The following is a 13,030-nucleotide window of genomic DNA, read 5'->3' on the forward strand; positions in this document are numbered from 1 at the left end:
CATACTTAAATGGGAAAACCCATGGCACAAGAATACGCCAATATTTAGGAACAATCAATTACTCATAGGCCAAAGACCCATTACATTCCATCAATGGCAAAGGTGTGGCATTAACATACTTCCAGACATGATGAGCAATGATGGACTTATGTCATTCCAAGAACTCAAATCCAAGTATAATCTGCCTGGCTCCTCCTTTTTCTTTTATTTACAGTTACGCACTGCAATGCGTACATATGGAGTGCCTTGGACCAATAATTTGCCCAAACATCCAGTTATCGAAATGGTTACCTCCGATATTAACAAAGGTTTTGTCTCTCACGTATATGGAGAATTACAAAAAATGTCAAATAACTTTATGGGAATTACCACAATATGGAATATAGACCTGAAAGATTATGGACATGTGGATTGGAGGAGAGTGTGGAACAACATTACTATAACATCTCGCAATTATAACCATCAGATGATGCATTATAAACTAATACACAGATTTTATTTAACTCCAAGAAAACGCTGTCAACTTCAATTAGTACCAAACCCTGTATGCACCTTGTGCCCATTGAGAACTGTGGGCACATATATACATATGTTTTGGGAATGTTCCAGGGTCAAGACATTCTGGTCTCGAGTAGCTAGGACCTTATCTGAATTGTTTGAAATCGAGGTACCATGTCTCCCTCAGATTTTGTTGTTGAATGATGACTCCACACTCTCCTTACCAGTCACACAAAAAAAAGTATTCTTTGCTGGAGTTACTGCTGCAAAAAATCTCCTGGTGTCTAGATGGAAACCTCCTCATAGCCTTTCTGTAAAAAAATGGAAAATACTATTTCTGAATGTATTAGGGTTGGAAATATCAATTGCGAGAGCTAATGGAGCAAAAAGGCAGTCTATTGAAGCACTTACAGATGCGATAGAAAAGGTCAAAGCACAACTATAATATCATATTTTGTATATGTATGTATGTATGTATGTATGTAATGTATGCCCACCTTTCAATCTTATTAAGTCTACCAGCCAATATGCCTATATACTGTAAAATGTCGAACTAACTGATGAAATGTCTTTTCTTGTTGCAACGATAAGTGGAACCTTGGGGAGGGTGGGGCGATGGGGGATTTGAAATGAAAATGAAAAATGCTTAATAAAAACTTGGTCACAAAAAAAAGATAACATTATTATGTGATTGAGCCACTAGTGCTTGTATCTGCTTGACCTATATAGCATAAAAATAACAAAAGTCAACTTCCTTATGAACCGTCCTTCCACTATAGTGCCGTGCTTCTCAAAGTGTGGTGCAGGGACCTCAGGGTTCCTTCTGGGGGTTTCAAATGGACTCTTACAGCCAGGGCTGTATCCTGTATTACACTCTGTAAGTGTGCGAATAATTGATTGATGAACTTGCACATGAACTTTGAACTCTGTTCTCTATTTAATCATATGAGCTTTGTGGTCCCCACTATTCTGTTTCTTTTATTTTGTGTATTTTACTACTTTTCATGGTGCATCATAGTGTATTTAACCCATTTAGACCTGAGGACGATTCTACAAATGTCTTCTAAATCCTGACAGCTTTCTGAAAAATCTATGTTTTTCGTGCTATCTATGTCATTCTCAAACAATTTCATGTCAAGGACTCCCAAAGAATACATGTAATTGGCCGCCGACCCCAATCTGAAGCAAAGATTTGAGTTAAAAACGTTCTCTGAAAGAATATATATTCAAAGATTTGCCCCACATTTTCACAATTTTTCAAAAATAGCAGATCTACAAGCTTGTAGCGCGGGTGCCGCGCTATGAGCTTGTAGATCTGCTATTTTTCAATAGCTAAAGTATAACAAAATGCCTAAAACACCAAAAGAGGTTCCTGCCCAGAAGGGGTTATTAATGGATTGAGATGACTTGACTGGACAGTCAACAGTTTACGCCATGAAGTTGCCCCATCAGTGTTTCTTTCTTGTCCCTTGTTCCCTCTGTTGATACTGCTGTGTTATGGTTGCACTAAATGAAATGTCATTGTATGTTTCATACAGTGACAAATACAGATCTTATCTTAATGGAACCACTTATGGGTCCATTGTGTTACATTGTGTACTCTTTCAGAGTTCTGGAGGTCTTTTAAATGATTAATGAATAGTTTGAGAACCACTGCACAGCAGAACAGCAGAAAGCACGTTGTCGTTCCCTATTTGGCCACACGGGGGCACTGTACACCCATGTAATGAACCGCAGCTAAGCGGTGAGCCTCAATGAGTGTAACAGTAGAACATTCTGAAGACTGAACTCAGTGTGATATCTCATTCATGTGAGTAGCTAATTGTCAGTACCAGTGATTCACATTCTGTATTATGAGGTAGACTTCAGCAAGTGTACACATGCAGTGGTTCTCAAACAGTTTGGGGGGGGGGGCTTTGGACCCCCAAACTGGTATGTATTTGGCTGTGGACCCCAAATCTGAAAATATTTGGTACCAGGGTCCAGGGACAGTCATACAAGATTTGTGGTGTTGTAATGTGTGTCAAACTTTACCAATTTCTCTCAATATAATTTCAGAAAACTTGTACAACGAGCTATTTTCAAATAGCCAATGTTAAACACAGTAAAAGTGGTTAAACTGATTGCGATGCTGCAGTATATCAACACATCTTGTGGGGGACTCCCTTCATGCCCTTCTCTGAAGTCCCCCAGAGCCCACCTTTAACACATCCCTTCATGCCCTTCTCTGAAGTCCCCCAGAGCCCACCTTTAACACATCCCTTCATGCCCTTCTCTGAAGTCCCCCAGAGCCCACCTTTAGCACCACTGCTCTACCTTCATGCCCTTCTCTGGAGTCCCCCAGAGCCCACCTTTAACACCCCTGCTCTACCTTCATGCCCTTCTCTGGAGTCCCCCAGAGCACACCTTTAACACCCCTGCTCTACCTTCATGCCCTTCTCTGGAGTCCCCCAGAGCACACCTTTAACTCCACTGCTCTACCTTCATGCCCTTCTCTGAAGTCCCCCAGAGCACACCTTTAACTCCACTGCTCTACCTTCATACCCTTCTCTGGAGTCCCCCAGAGCCCACCTTTAACACCACTGCTCTACCTTCATGCCCTTCTCTGGAGTCCCCCAGAGCCCACCTTTAACACCTCCCTTCATGCCCTTCTCTGAAGTCCCCCAGAGCCCACCTTTAGCACCACTGCTCTACCTTCATGCCCTTCTCTGAAGTCCCCCAGAGCCCACCTTTAACACCTCCCTTCATGCCCTTCTCTGAAGTCCCCCAGAGCCCACCTTTAACACCTCCCTTCATGCCCTTCTCTGAAGTCCCCCAGAGCCCACCTTTAACACCTCCCTTCATGCCCTTCTCTGAAGTCCCCCAGAGCCCACCTTTAACACCTCCCTTCATGCCCTTCTCTGAAGTCCCCCAGAGCCCACCTTTAACACCACTGCTCTTCCTTCATGCCCTTCTCTGAAGTCCCCCAGAGCCCACCTTTAACACCCCTGCTCTACCTTCATGCCCTTCTCTGAAGTCCCCCAGAGCCCACCTTTAACACCACTGCTCTACCTTCATGCCCTTCTCTGAAGTCCCCCAGAGCACACCTTTAACACCACTGCTCTACCTTCATGCCCTTCTCTGGAGTCCCCCAGAGCCCACCTTTAACACCACTGCTCTACCTTCATGCCCTTCTCTGGAGTCCCCCAGAGCCCACCTTTAAACCTTCTCTGAAGTCCCCCAGAGCCCACCTTTAAACCTTCTCTGAAGACCCCCAGAGCCCACCTTTAACACCACTGCTCTAGTCAAATCAAGAACACAAAGGAGCAATAACCATAAAAGTTACATTATGTGTTTTCTCCATGGGAAAAGCTATGACACAATGTCCCTATAGCGACTGTTGGCAGCCTGTTGAACCCCTTTCTACCACCCTAAAGACTAATCATTGTGTGTATTCCTGCATCTGCATCGAGCGATCTTGGTACATAGAAATTGATTTATTGGAGATTCTGACATTCAAATGTACATACATTTTGTTTTGATTGTATTGTTCCAGTTTTTGCTTTGGCAATGTAAACGTATGTTTTCTCATGACAATAAAGCCCTTTGAATTGAAATAAATTGTCCTTTCTCCTCCGTGTGTACTGTATATTGAAGCCACATTGTGTTACGTTCTCTAATATGGGCAACATCAATCAAATGTATCTCATAATAAGCACATTCTGAAGCTGGTGTCCTAGAGATAGTGTCCTAGATGGTGTCCTAGCCTAATGCAATCATCTTGGAAAGCACCTTACTCAAATCCGTCACACGCAGGGGTCATGCTGGCTTGTGGTGGACATAAATGTCAAAATGAGTAGACAAGCACATATACTGTATGGACCCTATTTTCACCTCTTATCCCTATACTTTTTTTCTTTCTTTTTTTTTTTTTAGCATTTTGAAAACACTTTTTGAATAGTTCAAATATCTACAAGCGCACAACTTCGATGTGGATTGGCTAGTTGAACAATTTAGCCTATACAATGTTTTTCAAAATATATATTTTTTTGGATAAGGGGTAATACAGTATATGGCCCAGAGAGCTAGCCGTAAATGACCATTGCAGGTCTGTAACTGAGAGTGTAAAAATGGGAGACCAGCAGGTCAAAAGGGACCCTTACAGGTCTGTAACTCAGAGTGTAAAAATGGGAGACCAGCAGGTCAAAAGGGACCCTTACAGGTCTGTATCTGAGTGTACACATGGGTGTACATTTCGACACAGAGTTATGAGGGTCCTTGAAAGTACAATGTTTGAGAAACATTGTACCAGTGAACTCCTAATGTACCATACATACTGTACTGTCATAGTGAATCAGTGAATCATACATACTGTAGTGTCATAGTGAATCATACATACTGTAGTGTCATAGTGAATCAGTGAATCATACATACTGTGGTGTCATAGTGAATCAGTGAATCATACATACTGTAGTGTCATAGTGAATCATACATACTGTAGTGTCATAGTGAATCAGTGAATCATACATACTGTAGTGTCATAGTGAATCATACATACTGTAGTGTCATAGTGAATCAGTGAATCATACATACTGTAGTGTCATAGTGAATCAGTGAATCATACATACTGTAGTGTCATAGTGAATCAGTGAATCATACATACTGTAGTGTCATAGTGAATCAGTGAATCATACATACTGTAGTGTCATAGTGAATCAGTGAATCATACATACTGTAGTGTCATAGTGAATCAGTGAATCATACATACTGTAGTGTTCATAGTGAATCAGTGAATCATACATACTGTAGTGTCATAGTGAATCAGTGAATCATACATACTGTAGTGTCATAGTGAATCAGTGAATCATACATACTGTAGTGTTCATAGTGAATCAGTGAATCATACATACTGTAGTGTTCATAGTGAATCAGTGAATCATACATACTGTAGTGTCATAGTGAATCAGTGAATCATACATACTGTAGTGTCATAGTGAATCAGTGAATCATACATACTGTAGTGTCATAGTGAATCAGTGAATCATACATGTTCTGAAGAAAACATAGAGACTGACATTCAGTAACTGGGTCTTATGATCAAAATAAGAACATTATAATGGTGAGTAAAAACACAAACCAGGCCTGGGCCATGGCTCAGTGGTCCAGGCACCTTGGCTGGTAATCCAGTCTGGCAGTGTGCCGCGGGTTCGACTCCCGATCCCGACGGCCTTTACTGCATGTCTTCTCCCCATTTCCTGTCAGCCTACTGTCTGTCCCTCCATAAAAAATGTAAAATAAAGGCAAAAGCCACAAAAAATAAAAAAATAAAAACACAAACCAGGCGAAGTCTTGTCCCGGACACATTTGTCTGTGTACGGACATACAGTATTGATGACCCCACTAGTACCCTTTTATTCATATTTATAGCTGAACCGCCAGGCATCGCAGCACTTGTACCCTTCTAAACTGCACCTGAACCATCTTTGTACAACATTTAAAATATCACTGCTCAGATGTCCTTTGACAGAGCACACACACACACACACACACAGCGCCACTGGAGGACGGTTGGTGTGAACATCCTGGCAAGGTATGACACACACCACTAAGAGCCAACACAAACACCCCCCCACCCTGCCTGGCTGGCCCCATGCAGACTGTGACCGACTGGTGACAAGGTGCACGGCGTGGCTGTGAATGGCAGCATAAGGTCTTTTAAACACCTGGCTGAGTGTGACAAATAAACAAGCAGAAAAGGTGTCTGGGGAGTATTTTGCCATCAAACTATTCACAGTCTCATTCTCATTGATGATTGGATTTGTGGTGAAAAATCGACCTAGTTTCAGGGAAGAAAATATTTATAAAAATAGGTCTCTCTATCGTAGTGTAATATTCATGTTCTATGTGGATGTACTCAAATGGCACAAATAATACTTTACTCAGGCAAAGCAGCTATGATCCGAAGAATGCTGTTGAAGGTGACGTTAAGAGACGTCGCCTCCATGCACGCGGCGTCCCCTGCAAGTAGCAAGAGTTGGTGCAAGACTGTCTTGCGAAGCAAATGTCGCCACACACAACCGAAGAGCTGACAGGCCAGGGCCAAGACACAGGGTTTCTCTCTTCACGTTAAACGTTGAGGGCCTCACCACCTCCAAGCTCGAGATTCTATGTCTAATGAGAAGCAATGAGGACTAGTGTAGCCTCGGTCCCAGGCTCACTTAACTGCGAAAAAGAAGAGCCTGGTCACAACCTAAGGCAGAGAAGCTATCGAAAGGCGGGACTTCCGCCGTGTAACCCCCCCCCCCCCCCCCCCCCCCCCCCGGAAGTTAACGTTTTTTGACCAATCGCAGCGTTGTGTTCCCGAAAATGTATTCCCGCTGAAATGATCATTGGGTGGGGACTAGTAAACACAGCCGCACCGCGTGACGTAGTTATCTTACACGCAACACTTCCGCCACTTCCGCTGATAGTCTTTTCAGCGTAGGTCTTGCCCAGGGTGGGACTAGTGAGGAGGACTATTATTAGGAGTAGTGAGGAGGGGTGAAGAGTGGCGGCATAGCAGCAAAGGAGTAGTGACAACCGGTGAGGGCCAGTAGTGAGGAGCAATGACGAGCAGTGAAGAGTGGCCTTGGAATGAGAGAAGTCTAAATCAATGGCATCCACTTCAGCAAACTGCCAAGAAATAAAGACGCTGTCTCTATCTGTGTGCGTGCGTGCGTGCGTGCGTGCGTGCGTGCGTGCACATGCATGCATACGTGTGTGCGCACATACACACATACCTGCATATGTGTCTGTGTGTATTTGCATGAGTGTGTGTGTGTGTGTGTGTGTGTGTGTGTGTGTGTGTGTGTGTATGTGTGTGTGTGTGTGTGTGTGTGTGCATGGTGCGTGCTTGTATCTGTAGTGTGTGTGCTTCATCACAAATCAATCCTGTTCCTTTCCTTCAAGACCACTTTGTCTCGGACCTATTCTACGATTAAGATCACCGGGAGATAATAAATGCCTGATACAATCACACTGCCAAGTGCAAAGTGCCATAATGATCTATCACACAATCAATCATTCTTTCTCTAAACAAAAACATGCAGGTCTACACAGTATAAAGAAACAAACTTGTCTAATAGGTACTGACATACAGTTAATACCGCGGCAGGTTTCGCAACGAAAAGCTTGACCTTGCGGGGAAACTGCTTTGCTCCACGGGTCTTAATCTGTCTCCAGCATATTAGACATCAAGGTGCTGCCTGGAGGCAACGCCACATAAGGGAACAGCTAAGTTTGTTGAGACAGACTGCAATTAGCGTCAGTGTCACATACAGACACGCAGACAAGCCAGCCGTCGCTTTCCCTCAAGATTTTAAGGGATATTAAGACAGATTGTCTGGATTTCGAATGCACTGACCTTTGAAAAAAAGAAAGGAAAAAAAGTAAACTGATCCATGAGTCACAACTTCAATAAAGGGGACATTTCAAAGAGTTCGTAAGCAGCCGCAGCTGCATTTATCTAGACCTTCTTCATTCCCTGTGTGCAGGGAAGGCTTGGAAGGCTTCCAGTGTCATTAACACCCACTGTGATAATAACACTGAACTTAGTAGTACCTCTGTGCATCGTGGCAGATCCTTAATATGACACTTCCTCATTAAATGGAAGCACTATTTGGTGATCCAGGCCCTGAGCCCACGGGCAGGCGGAGACCTGTCGAATCGGAAACACTATCCCCGTGAGTCTCCGTCTCCATACGTACACATACGGCAGCGCACCGGGGGGACAAAAATAAACCTTGGTATACTTGCAGCGTGAACGTCACCTCTCCCGTGCCAAGCAAGTAAACAACAAGCACGCTGTATAGCTTTAGTTTGCAAAAATCTGCAGCTGACCCAGGCCAGGGTTGGATCCAACTCTCTTTACTGCTCTCATGCCTTTCCTGTGTCTCTAAAAAGAATTTAAGCCCAAAAATGTATAGCTTGTAAAATGTCAACTGCAACAAAAACTGCAACATGTATTGCAATACCCAATTCTTTAAATAGCTCATCTCCATAAAGAGCATTTCTCAGAGTGAGAATAGCTCTTGAAAACCTAACCTTACTCCCTACATCCATCTAGTCTATGCCGCCACGGTCTATATTAGAAGAACGCAGCAACGGCATACCATTGTGCAGCCTTGCCTGCAATCAGAGTCTTGCATTCAAATAGCCATACCTGCGACTGTTTAGGAAACTTCTCCACTTGCGTCTTCGGCAGTGGCACAGCTCTGCGAGTCTGACCCCGCTCTGTGTTCTCGGTGCCGGGCAGCCCTCCCATCGCCTGGCCCTGGCTGAGCGTCACCCTGAGCCCCGACACTAGCACCGGCCGCCTCAGCTGTTGCGGCTGCTGCCCCTTCCCTCTGGGACCCTCTCTCCCCCCGGCACTCTCCGCCGCCCGGCTCTCTGCTGCCGCTCGACCCCCCGCCATGAGTCGCTCTGAGCAGCTGCATCCAGCCTGGTCTCACTGCAACGCCACACACACACGCACGCACACACGCACGCTCACACACAGCCATCTGCAACCCCCAACCACCTCTCTTCTTTTACCCAGTGATCGAGTTTCCTCCGCCTCGGTCACCTGCCAGAGTGGTGGTGTGGGAGCGGCGGGGGTCTATCTGCTATCACTGACCCACTGACATTTACTGTAACGCTATAACAGCTTTAGCCCTGCTGAACATGACGAGCTTGCAGACATGGTGCTATTGTTCTCACATCGCCAGGCCTCAGGGTCGGTCATCAATGCTGACAAGGTCCTACTTAGGCTATGTTAAGAGACTCTAGAGAGGCACATGATTTTGGCCTGTCCAGATCGGAATCAGACTGGTTTACACGCAATGGAAACATGATTTTTCTGAGGAGGAACCACATTCCTCAGTGGTTTGAAATGCGATTCAAATCAGATATCTAAGGATGTATCCAAGTCTGGATGCTTGGACACGTCTTACAACAGTGTCTGTGCAAAAGGATCTGTTAATCCCACACCTAGAGGCCGTTACCCTAACACCATACTTGAACCATCAGAATACTTCACCATGTGAAATCACCCAAGAAATATAAACCAGCAATTTATTGGATTTGGATTTAAATATCTAATCCAAAGGAAAACCAGTACCGAATAAGCTGACAACTATACAATGTGTCCATACCCTTAACATCCTATATACTATCCTATTTCATTCTTTTAGTAGCATGTGACATATGAAACTAGGGGTTTTTTCATGATTCTGAATCCATTCCAAGCATTAGTTTTGCACAAAAAACACTCCTTGGGAGGAACACGGCCTTAGCCGTCATCACAAATGTGATGAGGTCAGCACAAGTGGGGCCAAGTGGATATGGCCGAATTTATGGCTGAGTGCTGAGTGCAAAACCAATGCTTGGAATGGATTCAGAATCATGAAAACCCCCTAGTTTCATATGTCACGTGCTACTTAAAGAGTGACTTTTTTGCCTTATAGGATGTTAAGGGTATGGTCACATATTATGCTAATAACTCAAATTTCCCCCGGGAGTTGAATTTCTATTTTTAGTACATGTTATTAGACACCTTTAGAAACACATTGGTGAAGACATTTCTTAGTAACGATTTAGTTCCCAGATTGGTCAAATACCTGATAAAATGCCCTTACTACAAGAATAGTAGGAAGTGCATGCAGTAGCATCTTTACCGGTTAACCTCTACCAAGATTAGAGGTATTAGAGGTATTATTTCTTTCATGATCGGCCGATAGCGACCTTGTGCGTAAGGGGAACATATTAATATTTCCAAAACTCTCAAAACCCACATCAAAACTGTTCCTGTGTGTGTGGGGAGTAAGGGGAGAATGTTTAGGCCTGTCACAAAGATGCAAAATGATATTATGCTATATATCTTGATTGACTTTTATACCACTTAAATGGTATAAAAGATCGTTTTCTCCAGATTGGGTAAATTGCAGATCACCAATCGAGTCATTTGGAGTGAATATCGGCCAATCACCAATCGGTGGCCGATCGATCGGTAGCACCTCTAACCAAGATCACCAAGATATCTCACCACTCAGCCTAGTGTTGTGGTTTACAGTACGTCATGTACGACACATTACTGTATAAGCTAAGCATTACTCACACCCATGTTGTTACATCGGTACCACAGCAAGCAGATTAGTGATGTCCGATTACAAAACTCTAATGCGATCACTTACAATTACTGTGGACAGTCAGTCCTAAAGATCCTATTTGAGATTGAGAAACAAATTGGAAGTTTGTTGTGAAACAGTCTACCAACTACCATTCGAGAACAGCACCCCCTCAATGCCCCCTCAATGACCCAGAGCCATTCGATATCAACTCGCACTGCTTTTAAACTATGAAAGACTATGAAAGACTTTTATAGTCTCAAACTGACCCTGTTTTGTACTTGATTTATATTTTTATTTTTATTATGGTGTCTGATCGTATTGACGTAGGCCTATTACTCTGAATGCTCTGTATTGTAACCTGTTTTTATGTCCGGGACTACGGGATGAAAATGTATATCTTTTGCTAAATCCTGTGTATTTTACTGTGTATTATACATGTATTGTCCATATACATGTTGTCCCTCACAAACAAACACGTAAAATAGAATGAAAGATGAAATTTGCCTGCAGTCTGGACAAAGCCTTTGCTCAGTATCTTCAGTAGGCTGAATCTCATCGAGATCTTTCTACGACATGTGTCTAATGTATCACGATGGCACTGGACCTGCAATCCACCTGGAACCCCTCCACATCAGCCCCACGACATGTGTCTAATGTATCACGATGGCACTGGACCTGCAATCCACCTGGAACCCCTCCACATCAGCCCCACGACATGTGTCTAATGTATCACGGTGGCACTGGACCTGGAATCCACCTGGAACCCCTCCACATCAGCCCCGACACGGCCCAGTGTCATTCATACCCCACCGGCCTCAGAGTAGACCCAGTGCCCTCCTGTTGCCACGGCATCGTCCACACACCAAACAACCTCCTCATTACCGTCTATTCCTTCCTCAGGGCCGTCGTGTTCCCCCGTGCTAGGTCCCTACAGACAGAGATCTTTAGTGACGTCATTGAGGGGGCATTGAGGTTGTCTTGGTCATGCAGCGCTGGAGAGTGTCATGGTGGAGTTTTAAATACGTTGTTTTCAATGAGAGTGGCGTAAATATCACCAATTTTAGGCATGTGTGCAACATGACAACTGTTTTAAAGTATTTTACAGTGACTAACTAAAGTCTCTGTAATGTTTATGTTGTACTATTGCTAAAAACGATCTAAAATACATGAATTTAAGATCATTAAAGCTGGGATGTTGCCTGAGTCCAGTGCATTCTGTCAACTTCCGGTCCAGGACTTTGTAACTATTCGGCTCCCCATAGCCGACCTTGATAGCTGCACAGAGTCGCAACTCTCACATCTAAACGGCAGATCACTCCTGTTGAGTTACAGTTGGAGGCCAGCGATATTGTCCTTTTCTTTTTGCTGAGGTTTGCGTGATCTGCGCAAAAGGACAGTTAACCCATTTTGGGCGGGAACCCCTTTTGGTGTTTTAAACATTGTTATAATTTAGCTATTGAAAAATAGCAGATCTACAAGCTCATAGCGCGCCACCGAGTGGTGCGCTACGAGCTTGTAGGTCTGCTATTTTTGAAAAATCGTGAAAATATTTATTTCAGAAAACTGGAGGATTTAGAAGGATTTTTTTAAATTTTGAGGTCAGGCCTAAATGGGTCAAATGATAAGGGACAATATCAACCCAACTGTAGATTAACCAAATATCTTTAACCACTTAGCCTGGCCCAGCCAGCGTGCTTTCTGGTATAGAGGGGCGTATAGTGCATGGAGCAATGCTTTCTGGTATAGAGGGGCGTATAGTGCATGGAGCAATGCTTTCTGGTATAGAGGGGCGTATAGTGCATGGAGCAATGCTTTCTGGTATAGAGGGGCGTATAGTGCATGGAGCAGTGCTTTCTGGTATAGAGGGGCGTATAGTGCATGGAGCAGTACTTTCTGGTATAGAGGGGCGTATAGTGCATGGAGCAAGCTTTGAATACAGCTGAGAAAACTGACGTCACCATTATTTTGAGCGACGCTCCTCTGCACTGTAGTTCACTCCCATTCCTAGACCAGGAAATGTGTCTCGTTCCCCCAGGCGTTCATTTTTGAGCCGAATGCAAACGAAAATACCAATCACTTAGTGGAAGCATGATTATTATTTATTATGAATAAATTATTGCATTTTGTGTGTTTATTTGATGAAACCTTGCCAGTTATAGGAAACGTTTCAGAAAAGCAATAAGTCACGTGATGCCGTAGTTTATAGTGATTTTAGAACAGGAACACACACACGAGCACTTACATTTTTGTATATATGTATAAATACAAGAAATATGATGACATACTGTCATAAAAAATGCAGCTTGTTGTTTTGCAAGACCCGGCAGTCATAACTGCATGTGCAATTACAGCCCCCATTCATTTTGCACACACATACTGTACAGTACAGTACTGCGCACACACACACA

At 43.8% G+C, this 13,030-nt stretch overlaps 1 protein-coding gene across 4 annotated transcripts in view; it reads right to left on the bottom strand.

Moving 5' to 3' along the window:
- pak5 (p21 protein (Cdc42/Rac)-activated kinase 5) overlaps positions 1–13,030 on the bottom strand; it is a 139,982-nt gene that overhangs the window by 46,560 nt on the left and 80,392 nt on the right. The window contains exon 1 of one of the 4 annotated variants that reach the window (XM_079525519.1): positions 8,678–8,953. The exons of the other annotated variants lie outside the window; for them this stretch is intronic. Coding sequence (XP_079381645.1) covers positions 8,678–8,929 — 252 coding nt within the window. The 5' untranslated portion in view covers positions 8,930–8,953. Of the gene's footprint in view, positions 1–8,677; positions 8,954–13,030 lie in introns of those variants that run through there. 4 annotated transcript variants of the gene reach the window in all.

This window comes from Electrona antarctica (assembly GCF_951216825.1).
Source record: "Electrona antarctica genome assembly, chromosome: 17".
In the NCBI taxonomy this organism is placed as follows: domain Eukaryota; kingdom Metazoa; phylum Chordata; class Actinopteri; order Myctophiformes; family Myctophidae; genus Electrona; species Electrona antarctica.